The sequence below is a fragment of the Leucopleurus acutus genome, assembly GCF_964270905.1.
Source record: "Leucopleurus acutus genome assembly, chromosome: 2".
In the NCBI taxonomy this organism is placed as follows: Eukaryota; Metazoa; Chordata; class Mammalia; order Artiodactyla; family Delphinidae; genus Leucopleurus; species Leucopleurus acutus.
Window position 1 is genome coordinate 67,266,732 of NC_139143.1, and position 18,328 is coordinate 67,285,059.

General features: G+C 42.4%; 1 protein-coding gene across 1 annotated transcript in view; it reads left to right on the forward strand.

Moving 5' to 3' along the window:
• SELP (selectin P) overlaps positions 1-15,605 on the forward strand; it is a gene marked incomplete at its 5' end in the record, with an annotated part of 30,379 nt that extends 14,774 nt beyond the window's left edge. The window contains 8 exon segments of the mRNA XM_082858463.1: positions 1,544-1,729; positions 7,653-7,838; positions 9,144-9,347; positions 10,405-10,590; positions 11,445-11,564; positions 13,413-13,443; positions 14,710-14,765; positions 15,351-15,605. Coding sequence (XP_082714589.1) covers positions 1,544-1,729; positions 7,653-7,838; positions 9,144-9,347; positions 10,405-10,590; positions 11,445-11,564; positions 13,413-13,443; positions 14,710-14,764 — 968 coding nt within the window. The 3' untranslated portion in view covers position 14,765; positions 15,351-15,605.
• Positions 15,606-18,328: the final 2,723 nt, after the last annotated feature.

The following is an 18,328-nucleotide window of genomic DNA, read 5'->3' on the forward strand; positions in this document are numbered from 1 at the left end:
AGGGTGTTCTCAATTTCCCTTTGCAAGGTCCCCCTTGCCCCTGTATCCCCACCCGAGCTATCAGAAGGCAAGGCCACAAAAGAGCTGCAAACGGACTCATGGTACCAACACCCTCCCAATTTGTCCTTACAGTTTATAGGCTGCTTGACTTGCCTGCTCTCCCTTACCCACCACTCCCACACTGAATACAGAAAGACTTTTCAAGTGGCAGAAAAGAACTAGGTCTTTCGACCAAGGGATGAGATTGGGAGGTTGGGGGTGAAATGTAGCTGGAAAGGAGAAGGGAGGAAGGGAAGAGAGAGAAAGAGAAATAGAAAATGCTCTCAAGACCTCAAGCAGTTCAAATCAGTGGAAATGGCCCTAGGTTCATCCACACCACCACTGTCTATGGTCTAAAACCATACACTACCCAATCAGGCCAAACAGTGAAGAAGAAACACCCGAAACCATGCGTTCACTTAGCCTTCATTTTTTAATGCCAGTATGTTTAATCTGAGTTTTATTTCACTAATTGGCTGAGGGACATCTTGGCAGCCATTAACATTTGCACACAGAGTGTTTTCACTTTTTAGCCTTGTAAAAATCCTGGGAGCTATTTAATGCTATTCTCCACATTTTAAAGGTGAACATATTGAGGTTCAGAGAGGTTAAGTGACTTGCCAATAGTCACAGAGCATGATCTCCAACCAAATCAAGTCCTCTAGCACCACAAACTCCACATGGATAAGCTGTGGCAAAGCACCGTGAGATCTTATTTACTGTTTTTTATAGGTGAACAAGTAGTGTCATCTGGGGCTGGTCATTGTAGGATGAGACTGGTGGGAAGAGCATCTGCAGATGGCCAGTTACATTATGTGCCTACTTTGTGTCATGATTGTTAAAATATTTTTAATGTAATTTTTGCCTATGATTTAGTTAACTTATTATTTTATATAACTGAGGATCCCTGCAAGGCAAGGATTGTTTTTTCTCCCATTTCATAGATGAAGCAACTGAGATTCAGAAAGCTTATTGTCCGGAGATACATTGCTAGTAAGTAACAGAGGCAGGCTTTGGACCCAGATTCTTTCCACCACTTGGTTGGGGGAAGGAACTTCTGGAAGAGGATAAAGTATTTTACTCCATTTCCCTATTTCCAATCACTTGTCATTGTTTTATGGCAAGGTGATTAGGTCTATCTCTGAAGAAGGTATCAAGGAAGCAGCCAGTCCTTCTCCTGTCCAGGGGCAACTAACACGGGCTGCGTCACTATCTTTCCCAACAAAGAACCAACTCCCTTTTAAATCATCTCTAAAGCTCTTTGGCGGTGAGCATTTCAGATACCAGTCCACTGTCAACTGCTGCTATTTCACACGTACAAGACTTCTACCGGGTGACAAACACCATGAAATTCAAACAATCATTTCTAACCCCATGCTGCCCCGGTATGTTAAGGACGGACACACACACACACACACGCACACGCACACACACACACACACTGATTTAAGTTGCTGTGTTCTAAAACAACCTCCTCTCTCCTCCTCGGCCATGCCCACGGCAGCCGTTACCTGCGCACCTCTCCCAAACCCTCAGAATGGAACAAAGACCTGTGTCCAGCCTCTTGGAGATTCCAGTTATAAGACCGCATGCCAGTTCACCTGTGATGAGGGATTCTCTTTATCTGGACCGGAAAGATTGGACTGTACTCCATCTGGACGCTGGACAGATTCCCCACCAACGTGTGACGGTAGGACCACGGGTCTATCCTCTCTTACAGCTTCTCAAGTAACCGTGTAGAATGAAGGATCATCAGCAATTCATGTAAACCTGTTCCTAAGCTAAAGGAAGCTTTCTCCACAAAGCATAACAATCTAGACCAAAAGCTTTTCTCTCTCTCTCTGAATATTCTTTTTTTTTAATATAACTTTATTTGCTGCATTGGGTTTTTATTGCTGCGCACGGGCATTCTTTAGTCATGGCGAATGGGGGTTACTCTTCGTTGCGGTGCGCGGGCTTCTCACTGCGGTGGCTTCTCTTGTTGCAGAGCGTGGGCTCTAGGTGCACGGGCTTCAGTAGTTGTGGCTCGCAGGATCAGTAGTTGTGGCTCGCGGGCTCTAGAGCTCAGGCAGTAGTTGTGGCGCACGGGCTTAGTTGCTCTGCGGCGTGTGGGATCTTCCCGGACCAGGGCTTGAACCCATGTCCCCTACATTGGCACGTGGATTCTTAACCACTGCGCCACCAGGGAAGTCTTCTCTGAATAGTCTTATAATAATAATAACTTTAAACATTTCATAGTTTTATAACGTGTTTTAGTGTCACTGTGATATTTGATGTTTATTACAATTCTAAAATAATGAGGACAGGCAGTATTGTCTCTATTTTACAGATGAGAAAATAGAGGCTCAGAGATTATGTAATTCGTCGAAATTCACACTATTAGTAAGTGATGAAGTTCAGCTATGTGACTGGGACTTTTACTTCATCATAAAGAATTTTTCTACTACACTCGTACTCATTCATTCCCACATCCACCTTCGCCGAGCACTACTAAGCCCCAGACACTGAGCTTACTCAGGGGTGGATGTGATTTCATCCCAACCCCTCAAGGATCTCACAGTCTAACTATTGGTGTATGTTTCTCCTCGCTCAACTTCTATATGGATTAGGAGCTCCTTGAGGGCAGCATCTGTGCCGCATTCACCTTTGTATTTCCTGCAGCAACTAGACAGAAAAAAAAGTAGGTGTGTGACAAGTATCTGTTGAATCGAAGCTTATCATTTACTGGTTAAATTTATTCAAGCTCAAGCCCTATTGACAAGGAATTAGTAGATCCTCAAAGGCAAGGGTCTTTGATTCCCCCGAAACATCTGACTGACACCTACCTAGTATATAGTATACTCTAAAATAGAAGTTTATGAATTGATTAATTTATAGCTCATGTTTACTTTCAAAAGTTGCCATTGTTCTATTGTTCTGTGTACTATACCAGCAGTGATAGCTAATTTTTATTGCTTGTGTAAATAAGTACCAGCTATTTCATATGCATTTTTGCATTCAGTCCACACAACTATCCTTAACATGGTTGTCACTCTCCCCGTTTTAAAGATGAGGAAATGGAAGATAAATAGCTGGCAGAGATCTAATAGATAGGAAGTAAGAAGCTAGGATTCAAGCCCAGGTCTAGCCTGATTACAGGGCCAGAGCTCTTACCACAACACTATACTACACTGCCACACAGTGGCAGGTTTCTAAATCCCGGGTCAGTCACTTGTAAATTTACTCTTTTCCACTGCTCTTGTCTAGTTGCCGAAATGAGTGATCAAATGAGAGAATGAGAGGGATCAAATGAGAAAATATGTTGATAGAAATCTATTCGTGAAAAGAGCTAAATACTTATTCCTTCTCGTGGAATGAGCACTAGATTAATATCCAAAGAAGACCTGTATTGCTCTTCCATGGAGTCATGGACCATGTAAATCACGTCACACCCTTGATTTTCTCAATTCCAAAAGGAGAGGAGTGGACAAGATCAACTCTGAGGTCTCTGTATGCTAACACATATAAATGGAATCTTAAAAAAAATGGTTCTAATGAACCTAGGGACAGGACAGGAATAAAGCCGCAGACATACAGAATGGACTTGTGGACACGGCGGGGAGGGGAGGCTGTGATGAGGTGAGAGAGTGGCATGGACATATATACACTACCAAACGTAAAATAGATAGCTAGTGGGAAGCAGCCGCATAGCACAGGGAGATCAGCTCGGTGCTTTGTGACCACCTAGAGGGGTGGGATACGGAGGGTGGGAGGGAGACGCAAGAGGGAGAGGGTATAGGGATATATGTACACATACAGCTTATTCACTTTGCTACACAGCAGAAACTAACACAACATTTTAAAGCGATTATACTCCAATAACGATGTAAAAAAACAACAACAACAACTCTGAGGTCTCTTCCCTGGACACGAATTCTGTAGACTGAAGGACATAAAATGCTATCACCCGCTGTTAAAAAGATATACTACAAGCCACCGGAGGAATCTAGACCATTTATGGCTGATATCATTAGGGCTTCGTCACTTATTTCTCAATCACTCGTTTGTTTATTCCATGGGCATCTATCATAAGCTCTGTTTTTCCACATTCTGTTTTAAAGCTAAAGGATAAAAAATCCCTAAGAAATATCTCACTAAAGTTTAAATCATATATGCAATCAACATGGTTGTTAAATCTGTAATCTCTGAAGCCCCCACTTCCCCTCACTCCTTTCCACCTCCTTTTCTCCACACGAGGTGGCATTTGCCCACCACCCTTCAGGCCTAGCCCTGCCCAGTGTCTAGAACAAAACTTGACCAGGGGCAGCAGCTTTCGTCAACTATGGGCTTTGGATCTGTCAACCCTGTGTGCCCCTGATCATTAGCTCTGGCTTTGGTACCTGTGTTTCTACCTCATTCTCTAAATGTATTCTCTAGATTTAGGCACATAGTTCCTCTTCTTTGCCCATATGCCTGAGTCCATGAATTTTTAACCCTTCAGCACTGAACCTTGATTTTTCACATGGTCTTTTTCAGAGTCCTGGGCTATATCATAGGGGCCTGAGGGCCACCAAGTAAGGAGGGGTGGTGTGGCAGGTGCAATGCTGAGTCTCCTGCTTCACAGCACAATGTGAGGTTCCATTTTTTGAGTAAGTCCACAGATATTTCCCTTTTAGTTAGAACGCCAGTTTCCTGGTCTCTCTAGGACCTGAGCTCTGCCTGTATTTTCCAGTCTCCTCCCAGCCTTTGCCCGCCCCCCCCCCCAAGGACCTGAATTCCTTTCCCTGAACCTAAGCAGTGCTGAATTGCTTATATCCAGTTTCTGTGTCCCCCGTGTCACCACCTGTTGAGCCACTATCCTGACACAGATTACTGTTTTCCCAATCACTTTGTCATTGGCCCTCTGGAGACCATGTTTGGCTGCTGGATCCAACTGCTAATGACCAACCTCACCTTGATGGGGAGGGATGGGTCCTGGTTTCAAATCCCAATCCTAGCTCTGCCCTTCTGCCACATCCTTGCTCATCCAAGTTCTAAAATATAGCCAACTGGTACCCTCTAAGCTCTGGCCTGGCTCGCTCACATCTGTTTTATTTCTCCACTCCCCCAACATTTCTCTGACTCCATGAAGACTCCTAGCCTTTATTTTTAAAATTTGAGTTTAGAACAGCCAACTCAATTAAATTTATTATTTATAATACATCTTCTTTCCAAAAACTTCTTGACAAAACTGTATCCAACTCAAGTAAAAAGAGATAATACAAAGAAACAGAGAATTAACTAAATATGTCATTAGATAATAATAGAGTGCTGATGATCCCAATAATTCCTGAAGTCACAGGCAATCATGTACAGCTACTTCATGGATTACAGAAAAATATCAATGAAGACCTTGCCAGTAGGCAGCATGGCCTTTAAGTCCACAAATATAGAGCATTAAGTATGGTGATAAAAGCAACCCTTATCCATTTTCTATTCTTCTTGTAATGACTCAGGTTTTGGTAAAGTTTTAGAGGAGGCTCAAGAATATGACTACTTTTTAAAGTTACCCACAGAGGTCATTACGTAGTAAAAATCTCTTCCTCTACATCCGCACTAGGCCCCTTCACTCCAACAACTTCCTTGACAGCTCCACAAATTTAATTCAGCCCATGTTTGCTGAGTGCCCACCACTTGCCCGTTCTGGGCTAGGCTTCCATGAACCTCACCAAAGCGTCCCCTCGGACAGGAGAACATGCTTCCTTACACAAGTTAGTCCTTAGATTCAACAAGGTTCATGTTTACAGAAGAAGGATGAGAGACTTTCCTAACTACAAAAGGCTATACCTATAACCTTGTCAGAAAAAGACTGAGACCAAAGCAATGTCCTCCAAGTAGATTTAATGCTGTAGTAATTCTCTTTGTATCCTAGGGGTCACTTAAATCCATTTTTTAAAATAGTAACTCCTCTTGTTTCTTTTCACACCATGTAAAAATACTTGTTAGAATGAGTCCAAATTAAATTGTGCTAACTTATTCGTTCATTTGACAAATATTTTTGGGCCCCCTACTTTGCGCCAGGCGCTGTTGCCTGGGATACAGTGTTGAAAAGAGCTGACAAGGTCCCTGCTCTCATGCAATTGACATTATGTATTTTCTTGGGTTTAAATATGAAATTCTTGGAGATATTGAAAAAGTTATTTTAGTGAAAATGTTCGTAAATGATTTAATGTCTATGACTTACACCAAGAGATAGGTTTAATAAATGTTTGATAAATGGAATTGATATGAGAGGTATGGATTTATTACTTACTCAAAAATTTGAGAGTTCTAAACTGAAATTCAGTATGTTACTTTGGCTGTTTGAATGGGTTCACACAGTAAGGATCCACAATCCTTCAGTGAATAGCCTGCCACCAAAAAGCACGTGGGCCAATACATAAAAGCCAATACATCACTTTTCCATGAGGTATTACATAGGACTTCAAGAGATTTTTTTTTAAAAGCAAAATAGCTAAGCAAAATGAGCCTTATCTGACCAAGGCGTTGCTTTCAGATAGTCTTGGATTTAAAGAAAGAATAGTCCCTCAGTTTGTCAATAATCCAATATTTGTTGATAAATAACAGTCTTACGTCAGAGACCTTCGTGGGGAGAAAGACATGATCCTAAGAGAAATAGGTAACTGCAATAACTTATCAAAACAGTTTTTTGGGGAAATAGTAAATTAAAAATTCCACATCCACTTGGCATATGGTGGTTGAGCACCACCTCTTGAGATCCTGCAGTGTGAATTGTGGGAGACACAAAGACTTATGGTTCTTGGGTTTTAGGAGCTTTCTATCCAGGAGAAGAGGGAAGAGATGACATGTGATATGACAGCATATGAGTTCAAAGAAAAAACTGATGCGTTCAGAGGAGAAGACTTCAGGATGCAGTGATCAGCAGAGGCTTAAGAGAGGCTGTGTTCATTTGGATCCTAGAGGATGGGTGGGATTTTATTCAGTAAAAATTGAAAGAAATTTAGGGCAGTGCGAGCCAAGAACCAGAGGCAAGAACACATGAGGTCAGTTCAGGGACTTCCCAGGAACTAATCTAGCTTCACCAGGAGGTTTTGAGCTTTCCTGTGCCATGAAACTGTGGTTAAAAAAAAAAAAAAAAAAAAAAAAAGCCTGGGGATCCAAATGGAAGAAACAGTAGTTTAGGACCCAAGATGATCATTGCAGGTTTAGACGTGTTGAATTTGTGGAGACAGCAGGATATCTAACCGGAAGTAGTCTCAGGCAGGAGGAAGGACAGAAGTGAAAACTTGGACTGCATTTATACAGATAGGACAGTGAGAGCTGGGGGGAGGCTCTGAGGTCTCTAAAGCAGCAGGTGTAGAGAGAAGAGGAGGAAATTGTGAATTCTTGAGGATGACTGCCTAAATCCTTGACTTCTTCCTATACTCCTCTCTGCAAGCCCACCGTCCCTCCCCCTGCCCTTTGTACTTCATGACCTGCTGTGCTCATTGTGAAACGCCTGCTACCTAGCAAAACACCTGACACAGTGGGAGCTCAATAAGTAGTTAATATTTGTTGAAAATGAATAAATTTGGTGCAAAACAGGGCTTCCAAATCAATTTGGAGATTGTGACATTCTTGATTTGCTTCTCCAGCCATCAAGTGTCCAGAACTGTCTGCCCCAGAGCAGGGAAGCCTGGATTGTCCTGACTCTCACGGAGAATTCACTGCTGGCTCCACCTGCCATTTCTCCTGTAACGAGGGCTTTAAGCTGGAGGGGTCCAGCCATGTTGAATGCACAGCTTCTGGAAGATGGACAGCACCCCGACCGACCTGTGACGGTAAAACAGGATACACTTGCCGGGACAGCTCTTCTTCTGGAAATTTCCTCAACAAAAATAACAAACACTTATATACACTCTTAGTATATGACAGGTACACATGATATCATTATTATTGTGAAAGCTCCACTTCTTGTCATGAAGTGGGTTATCTACTGGGGTCTAGGAAACACAGCCTGGATTTAAAAATGTATAAGGAGTGACAGGACTTTTTCACATTTGTGAATAAAAGATAACACCGATTCTTAAGCACGGATTTTCTTTCGTAATTGTGGCCTCTTTGTCTCAAAGAGCTTTGTTGAGTTGATTGAATGGTTTCCATTGCTTCATCGCCAGGAGAGAGCACTAGGGGTGTAGTCACTGGTCCAGTGTTTCAAATCAAGGAACTGAAGTGGAGAGGGGTCAACTGCCATCTTTCTGCCACGTGGCAAGTTAGTGACAGCCAGTGGCAATATCCATGCCTCACATTTCATGCTGACCTTTGGCCAGAGGACAATACCATCTCCCAATAAAGCAGCACTGATGGGTTTCCCTGGTGGTGCAGTGGTTGAGAGTTCGCCTGCCGACGCAGGGGACGCGGGTTCGTGCCCCGGTCCGGGAGGATCCCACATGCCGCAGAGCGGCTGGGCCCGTGAGCCATGGCCGCTGAGCCTGCGCAACGGGAGAGGCCACAACAGTGAGAGGCCTGCGTACCGCAAAAAAAAAAAGCAGCACTGAGCAAGCAATTGGCCTATACATATTTCTCTTTCTACTGATTTCTTATATTTCTGCACCAATTATTCTGGCTTTGTTTTGTTTTGTTTTTAGTATCAGTAACATTGACGCCCCCCTCCCCAACCTCCAATTTCTTCTTCTGGCCAGGACAATCATCTCTCCAAGGACAATTTTAGATCATTTTTCTCATCTGGTTTTCCATACCTGATTTTAATAGTTTTCCTTAACTTCCTTAAGGAGCTATTGCTAGAACCTCCCTGATTATGAAAGGAGTGGAAGGCAGTTATTCCATGTCAGTCTTTTTTTTTTTTTTTTTTTTTTTTGTGGTGCGCAGGCCTCTCACTGTTGTGGCCTCTCCCGTTGCGGAGCACAGGCTCCGGACGCGCAGGCTCAGCGGCCATGGCTCACGGGCCCAGCCGCTCCGCGGCATGTGGGATCTTCCCGGACCGGGGCACGAACCCGTGTCCCCTGCATCGGCAGGCGGACTCTCAACCACTGCGCCACCAGGGAAGCCCCCCATGTCAGTCTTAACTCTGTTGTGCTCCTTCTAATTGGGAGCTCTCTAAATTGAAACATTTTCTCACAACATAGTATCAGCTCCTACTGTAGAGGTGCAATGCCCATCCCTCGTCACTCCAAAGCAAGGAACAATGTCCTGTCAGCATCGTCTGGGAACCTTTGGTTTGAATACCACTTGCCACTTTGGATGCAAAGCTGGATTCACACTCATGGGAGATAGTGCTCTCCGATGCAGACCTTCTGGACAATGGACAGCAGCAGCTCCAGCATGCAGAGGTAATGTGAAAAGGAACAGGCAGTTCTGATGCTATCTTCCAGCAAGCTAGTCACTGTACATGCCTGTCGAAATCCCATCCAACCCCAATGACCCCGTCAAGTGTCAGCTCCTCCATGAAATCCACACCAATCCCAATTAGAAGCAATGTACAAGAAGCATACCAACTTTTCCCCTTCCTTATGTCACGAGGTAATGCCCTGGTACTCAAAGACCTAAAGGAGGAAACATACGTAAATGTCCAAAATGTGTTAGAACAATACACACGCTGAACACGAGACCAGCTATCTGAATTGTGAAATATAAGTTACAATTCTGTTAATGATGTGGCAGTGTAAATATTCCATATTTTCATAATTGGAAGCTAAATAAAAAGATAAATCATGACTGATACCTCTTGAAGACCTATCGCCCTCTGCACGAAGCACTGTGTCTCTTTCATCACTGTATTCCCTAGGAAGCACAGCACAGTGCTTTGCAAATGTCAAATGTCACTGTTGCTCAATAACATTGGCCTGAGTTAAATTCAGTTTCCTGAGTTGAGTTAAATTTGAGTTATATTTAGTTTTCTATCCACAAATTTAGGAGAATAGCCTGAAATTCCCTGACAAATAGTTTAACGAGTATGGAAGTCTCTACCTCTTTCAATCGTCCAGAGGCCAGCTATGCTTAACACTTGTTATTTTAAGAAATATGTGCTGACATGCCAGCTTATTGTCAATGGTAGTAATAATGACATTTAGGACAACAGTATTTTTGAGAAGCAAAATTTTATAAATAGTATTTTGGTAGGTAAGATCGACCAATCCACTGGCAGGTATTTATTGAATTGCCACTATGTGCCCATCCTAGTTCTTTGGTTATCATTCTTTGAGTGGCTATCTTAGTACATGTGATGCTGGAAGAGCTAGTGGGAATGTCAAAAGTAGCTCATTTCCTTTCTGATCTTTTGTATTCTACCTCATCCAATGGCAATGCTAGCCAGGTTTCAAATGAATCCATAATCTCTTTTATGTTCATTCTATATGTTTGTTTTTCCTGCCTTCTTTTTTTCTGCAGCTGTCAAATGCTCCAAGCTACACGTGACTGAGCCAATCGTGATGAACTGCTCCAACCCTCGGGGAAATTTCAGCTATGGATCCACCTGCAGCTTCCGTTGCCCAGAGGGCCGTTTACTTAGCGGCTCAGCGAGAACAGTGTGCCAAGAGAATGGCCAGTGGTCAGCTATCATGCCAGCCTGCCAAGGTTTATTTCTCATCTGGGTTAGGAAGTCGCTTTGATATGGAAAATAATGAAATCAGTGTTTCTCCTCTGAGTATATCTGGCAGTGGTTGCTTTCCATCACTGGGTTTCCCCCTGCATTTAATAATTGTTTCACAATGAATCAGACAGCATCTCTGTACCTCGTGCAGAGCAGTGGGAATCAAATTCAGTGACTCTGTGTAAACAGTCACCACTCCTTTTTCAAAGCTCCAGTTTGTGAAATGAATGCTCTCATTTCTTTATAATCTGTGTGTAGTACATCTTGAAGTTTCAAGATGTTTTAAACTGAAGGTTATTTAGTGCAGAATCCTGATTTATTATCTCAGAAGATCTTTGTTTAACATATACCTCCAAAAATACAGTATATCTTCCTTAATTAAGCTCCATCTGTTTGTAAGGTTTATGTCATCCCCCTCCCTTTTTTTCATTTCTTTTCTCTAGCAGCTTGTTGTAACTACTTTTCATCACATAAAAATGTTCAATTGCCCCCCCCCGCCACAATTACCCAAAGTTTACTTTGTTTATCCAAACTTCCATTTATTGTGTCTACCATTTAATCATCTAATTCCTTTTATTGAGTCCTTACCCTGACTCCTTTGGAAATTATGTTTGATATTTAAGCATTAGGAAGAAAATCAGGCCCTGCGTGCATCCCATTCTGTTGCAGTGGTTTATGACTTCCAGATGTTTTGTTCTGGGCTGTTAGCACTGCCAGGACCTTTGATGACTTACTTGATCTCACATCTTAGAGTTCCTGGGGACCTCCTGGGGGAATGATGGTCTTCTGCACGATACCCTTCTTATGTCTTGCACGCGTGCATGTGTTTATTTTGCAGCGGGGCCATTGACTATCCAGGAAGCCTTGACTTATTTTGGTGGAGCAGTGGCTTCTACAACAGGTTTAGTGACGGGTGGGCTACTCCTGGCTCTGCTAAGAAAGCGTTGCAGACAAAAAGGTAAATAGGAAAGAATATTCTCCTTATTTTCTTCTTTCATGTGATTTGGGGCAGGGCAGTGAAACGACAACTTCAGTAGTTCATGTCTGAAAACATTTGCATTAAAAGAAAACAAGGGGCTTCCCTGGTGATACAGTGGTTAAGAATCCGCCTGCCAGTGCAGGGGACACAGGTTCGAGTACTGGTCCGGGAAGATCCCCATGGCGCGGAGCAACTAAGCCCATGCACCACAACTACTGAGCATGTGCTCTAGAGCCCGCACGCCACACTACTGAACCCATATGCCACAACTACTGAAGCCCGCATGCCTAGAGCCTGTGCTCCGCAACAAGAGAAGCCAATAATAAGCCAATCCTCTTCTAATAAGCTAATGGGTCTCTTCATCTTTCCTCATGGAAAGTAAGTGGGGGTATCAGAGGGGTCAGGGATGCTCAAATCCAGGAACAGAAAGTGGCTATGTTAAAAGTACCTGCCAGCATTCTCATGGAATTGAGATTTCCACACCTATTTTTTTTAACATCTTTACTGGAGTATAACTGCTTTAGAATGGTGTGTTAGTTTCTGCTTTATAATAAAGTGAATCAGTTATACATATACATATATCCCCATATCTCTTCCCTCTTGTGTCTCCCTCCCTCCCACCCTACCTATTTTTAACTGCTCAGAGGAAGAACCCCTGGTTTCCTATTCTCATGCTCTCTCCCTTCACAAAGCCACCGTCACATTGGGCTGGTTTTCTAATGTTCCCTCATATACTCTTCTGTGAGTGAGTAAATAGGACAATAGACAAACAATAACACTACTTAAAGACCAAAAAGCTACAACCAGTCCCTCCATGCAACATCTGTGCTTGGTTAACCAAATCCGGAAGGCAGAGGTGAGAGCGCCTAAGACCTGAATCCTCATCTCCATTACCATGTAGGAATCACCCTATTCCAGCATTTTCCCCAAGCTCTTTCTTTAGTTTTGAGACATTTCCAGGGAACCCTCTGAACCGTGGAGAGGGACCAGCAGCCACCCATCCTCCAATATCTTTATAATAAATAAATTCATTTGTGGAGATGAGGAATTTTCCCTTGACCTGTCCCAATTTGATTTTAAACTTTCTAGGATTCTATGGTCAAATACTAGGAAAATGCTGCATACTGTGTCCCTCCCCTGCAAATTCAAAGTGCACTTTCATTATTACACTGAAGGCTCAGTCAGGCCCTGTAATAAATATACTTGTTCATCTTCATGTCACTTAATATTTTCTAAATGTATTTAGGCATGAGATGCTTTTCCTTTCATATCTACCCATGGGATGATTGACAGACCTGCTGCCATGTTTAAAGTTTCCACTATCAGAGTCCATTGCTTGGATTAAGACAGGAGGCCCCCAATCACATATGTGATCCAGGGAGAAAAACATCCACTGTTATGTTGGGTTGGATTTTCTTACTCGCTTAGCTTGCCCAAATAATGACTGAGGGAGTGTGACAAAGGATGCAAAGATAGAGGCCCTCCAGTGCCAAAGAAATGAGTTTCGAGAACCAATGGTCTCAACAACAACCAAGAGTAGCGAAGAAGATGAAGGAAGGGACCAGAGGTAGGAGGAGAGGTTGTTACTGAAAGGGAAGAGGAGAAAGATGAGCGCACTCTGGAGTTGCATATCGTTGAACGTTCAATTTAGCCTAAAACAGGTCCCACCTCTTAGGGAGGGGATGTTCCCTACACGTCTCTTATAATGAGCCCATCTGGAAATCAGTCTGCTGACTCTCCCCAATAATCCCTATCACTGATGACCTTTCTCCCTCATCTCATTTTTTACTCTGAAACCAATCTTCTGTGTCTTCTTGCTTATTTCAGATGAAGGAAAAAGCCCCTTGAACCCTCAAAGGTAAGATGGAAATGTTTTATGATTAAGTTTTTCTAGTTTGACTTTTTAATTCACTGTAGTATGTCAGAATGATTATACAGATGACCCCTTTTTGAAACAAATCTTTGGCAATGTCCCCTTGACTAGTTCCGAAAATATACAGATAGTATGTCCTAGCAATACATAAGTTTTTTGTTTTTTTTTTTTACGGTACGCGGGCCTCTCACTGTTGCGGCCTCTCCCGTTGCGGAGCACAGGCTCCGGACACGCAGGCTCAGCGGCCATGGCTCACTGGCCCAGCCGCTCCGCGGCATGTGGGATCTTCCCGGGCCGGGGCACGAACCCGCGTCCCCTGCATCGGCAGGCGGACTCTCAACCACTGCGCCACCAGGGAAGCCCTACATAATGTTTTAAAAAATCAATAGGTGCCCTAATGATAATATAAAGGAGCAATACAAGGGAAAGTGACTTGGAAATAAAATGCTAGAGCTGAGGCACTACACTAGCAGATGCTATGGGGTCGTCAGATGCTTGTACCTTCATTCAAATAGAATCACTATGACGGCAACAGCATAAAGGTCAACTGAGAGGAATATTCTGTTAGTGATTCAAGCAATATCAGAACCATTGCCAACACCAACCTGATTTTTTTAAATGATGAACAACTCTGGTAAAGAGTTGGAAAATCTATTATTATCTTCCCTTAATTCACACGGCAATTACACTTTAAAAGATGCACAAAAAATTTAATATTTATATGTAAAGCAGTTAAGTTGCAGGCTCAGGGATTTTTCACCTCCATGAACGTTGAGTAGCTATTCTAAAGTTATGTGGAGTGTGTAAGAGAATTCTTTTGCGCCCCAAGCATATTAGGACATCCAGCACCCATGGTCCCTGCTTAAATGTCAATAGTAAGTCTCGATCATTAGGAAAATCAAAAAATGCCTATAGGGAGCAGTACTACCATTCTTTGAAAACTATTGCCACGTGATCAAGTATCAAGGCTGGAATTTTATAATTCACCAAGAAGAAGCTGCAGCAGGGACATAGCAAGTATTCAGTACCCAAAGCATCAACAATAACATGGGTATAAAGTGCAACGCAAATTACCCAGAGCTGTTAAGTGGGATCTTGAAAATCTCTTTGGTTTTATTCCTCTTTCTGACTAAAAGCAGAGAATTCCAGGGGTGGGATGGTAATCCACGGTCTCTGCAGGAACTATGTGCAGGACTGGGGTCAAGGACAGAGCATAATATGGCAGGTCATCCTTGTGTTTCTCTTCTTTAGCCACCTAGGAACATACGGAGTTTTTACAAATGCTGCATTTGACCCAAGCCCTTAAGGTAAGTTATCTACGAAAGTATTTTTGAAGAAAATAGAACAGTAGGGGAAAAAGGAAGACTATAAAGCTTGACTTTTCTTTATATAATCATGAGTCACATTTTAACCATGTATTAAATGTTCAAACCATGCAGGAAATTGTGTTGGCGGTAGGGGACAGGTATAGCAGTAGAGTGACAATAGAAAGTGAGATCATAAGAAGATTTCCATTTCCTCCAGGATAGAAATGCTCTAATGAGACAGAACCTATGTCAGGATGTATGACACTCAATTACTGGCTGCTAGGTGGTACTGATACTGCAGCTTTGCTGGATCACCAGAAGTCACGAGTGCTAGAAAAAATGTTACAGACTTTATGGAGCCAATTCCCTAGGTGACCTGCTAGGAAAACAAAAGTCATATGATAACGTCTCTCTCCCAAAAAGCTCAGTGAATGATTGAGTTTCCTAAGAGAAGTAGCCTAGATGGCAGAATATCTGGAATCTAGAAAAAGATTATACTAAGCCTTAGGGGGTACATAGGATGAGAGCTTTCTTTTATCTTTTTGGGGAAAATATAATTATTTTAATTTTTTGTCTCATTTTCAGAGACCCGTCCTTCTCTTGGTCACCTCACTCAACCTCCACAGGATCCTAGTTTTGAACATCAGCCTTCCCGACAGACTTGACTATAACTGTAGCTTAGTTGCCGCAGTTTTCTGTAAATACTTGTGAATAAAGGGCATGGAATTTCCTTTAGATTAGCTGTGGACCAGAGCAGAAGGACTGTATCACAAGCCCCAACTCTCCACCCATCACCCCTTCCTGCTCCAGTTCCTCTTCCTGCAACACAAGCCTCAGAAGCTGGGACTGAATGTTTCTGCTGTCATCTGTGGGCTTTGCCCCCGCTGTCTCTTGAGATACTAATTAACTAGAGCCTGGAGCATCTGACTCACCAGAAGACCAGACTGCAGAAAAATAAGAATGCCTCTTTATTTTTGGATTGGAGGAAATCATCCTCTACTTTGCTGGAAGGCAGGAGGCCTCTCTGACTTGAGGGAATTTCTGTAGGATTTCCTGGGTCTTCACTGCTTGCTGTTTGTGAAGGCTTTTAGACCTCTGCTGCGAGGCTTCAAGAGGAGCCTCTGGATGGCACCAGAGGCTGCAGAAGACTAAGGATCGAGACAGGAAGGTACATGTCACTGTAGACCTTCCCTCCACCGGTCATTCTCCCCCAGAGGACCCAAAGATCAATACTCGAATGTCTAATTAAAAGGATTCCCCCAAATGCCATGTTCTATTATTTGACATTTTGTTGAATAAGATCTGTGTCCGTCACTTTTCATACATGAATGTAATGCACAATCACAGTAGTCCCAATTACAAGCTCAACCCTTCAGTGAGCAAATATGTATCTTACCACCACCATAAACACACAAGAAAATCAGAGAAGCAGAAAAATGTCTTCATCACCTGAGTGTGTTTTACACGTTCTTCAATTCACATGCTTAATAAATAAGTTATTGAAAGTTACACAGTAGTTGTCTGAAACTGATACAAAAAATATAGAGCCAAACAATATAGTTGTCCTCTCTGTGAAATGTGAGGCAATGAACATGTCACACAGACTAAGTAAACATGCAAATAAAAATGCAAATAAAAATGCAAATAAAAATGATGAAAGTCTAACTAAAGGTTACAAGATTTTGCAAGAATTTTGGTAGTCATACAGACTGCCAACAAACACGTGAAAGGATGCTCAACATCATTAATCATCAGGGAAATGCAAATCAAAACTACAATGAGATATCATCTCACACCAGCCAGAATGGCCATCATCAAAAAATCTAGAAACAATAAACGCTGCAGAGGGTGTGGAGAAAAGGGATCCCTCTTGCACTGTTGGTGGGAATGTAAATTGATACAGCCACCATGGAGAACAGTATGGAGGTTCCTTAAAAAACTACAAATAGAACTACCATATGACCCAGCAATCCCACTGCTGGGCATATACCCTGAGAAAACCATAATTCAAAAAGAGTCATGTACCAAAATGTTCATTGCAGCTCTATTTACAATAGCCCGGAGATGGAAACAACCTAAGTGTAAATCATCGGATGAATGGATAAAGAAGATGTGGCACATATATACAATATTACTCAGCCATAAAAAGAAATGAAATTGAGCTATTTGTAATGAGGTGGATAGACCTAGAGTCTGTCATACAGAGTGAAGTAAGTCAGAAAGAGAGAGACAAATACCGTATGCTAACACATATATATGGAATTTAAGAAAAAAAAATGTCATGAAGAAGCTAGGGGTAAGACAGGAATAAAGACACAGACCTACTAGAGAATGGACTTGAGGATATGGGGAGGGGGAAGGGTAAGCTGTGACAAAGTGAGAGAGTGGCATGGACATATATACACTACCAAACGTACGGTAGATAGCTAGTGGCAAGCAGCCGCATAGCAGAGGGAGATCAGCTCCGTGCTTTGTGACCGCCTGGAGGGGTGGGATAGGGAGGGTGGGAGGGAGGGAGATGCAAGAGGGAAGAGATATGGGAACATATGTATATATATAACTGATTCATTTTGTTGTAAAGCAGAAACTAACACACCATTGTAAAGCAATTATACTCCAATAAAGATGTTAAAAAAAAAGAATTTTGGTAGTACCCTTGGGATTTAGGGACACATTGCTTTTAAAAAGTTTCACTCCTATACTGTACATAGCATCTCTGACTGCTTACTTTATGCCAATCACTAGGCTCCGTGTTATAGGACGATGATTATCACCCTGTCTCCTGAGTCAGAATCTGCCTTTTGTAAAATCGTCCCAGGGAATTCTGATGGTTTATCAGCTTTGCGAACCACTGATATTATAGATACAGAAGGATAAGGCATTCACCGTTCCTGTTCTTGAATAGCTTATCATCTAGTTGGGGACACAATAGACACCAATACAAAGTGATAGAGAGTAGTCAACATCAGTATGTTATTTGAAGCGTGTGGCAGGAATTCATAAAATGGAAAAGTCAAGTTGGCCCAGAATCAAGGAGATAGATCTCTGATTGGACTTTAGAGAGTGGACAGTCTGAGTTGATCAAATAATATCGGCCAAGAAGCAAAGACAGAGACCATATGTTGAGGAGACTGAAGACATCATAGAGATCTCATGTGAGGTGTTACATTACAATTTATTGAATCTGTTGAGACAAATCATAGAAGCTTGGAGGCATGTAGATTCAGGGGACCCGGGATAAGTCATAATGATGCTTCAGACAAGATAATTTTCAGATTCTCTATAAATAGCAAAATCATATCTTAAGGCCACGTGAAATAGCAAGATCCTCCGAGATACATAAAGGGCCCTGGAGGCAGGAAAAATATAATCATGGTAATCAACACATGCTGTGTGCTTTCCAACTGCTAGGAATTATATACTTCACAGTGTTCTTTTATCCTCCCAACCACCCTATTGGAAAAAACTATTATTATCATCCCTGTTTTGCAGGTGTCAAAATTGAGCTCCAGAGAGGTTGTGTAACGTATCCAAGAGAACACAGCTAGTAAGTGGGATTGAAA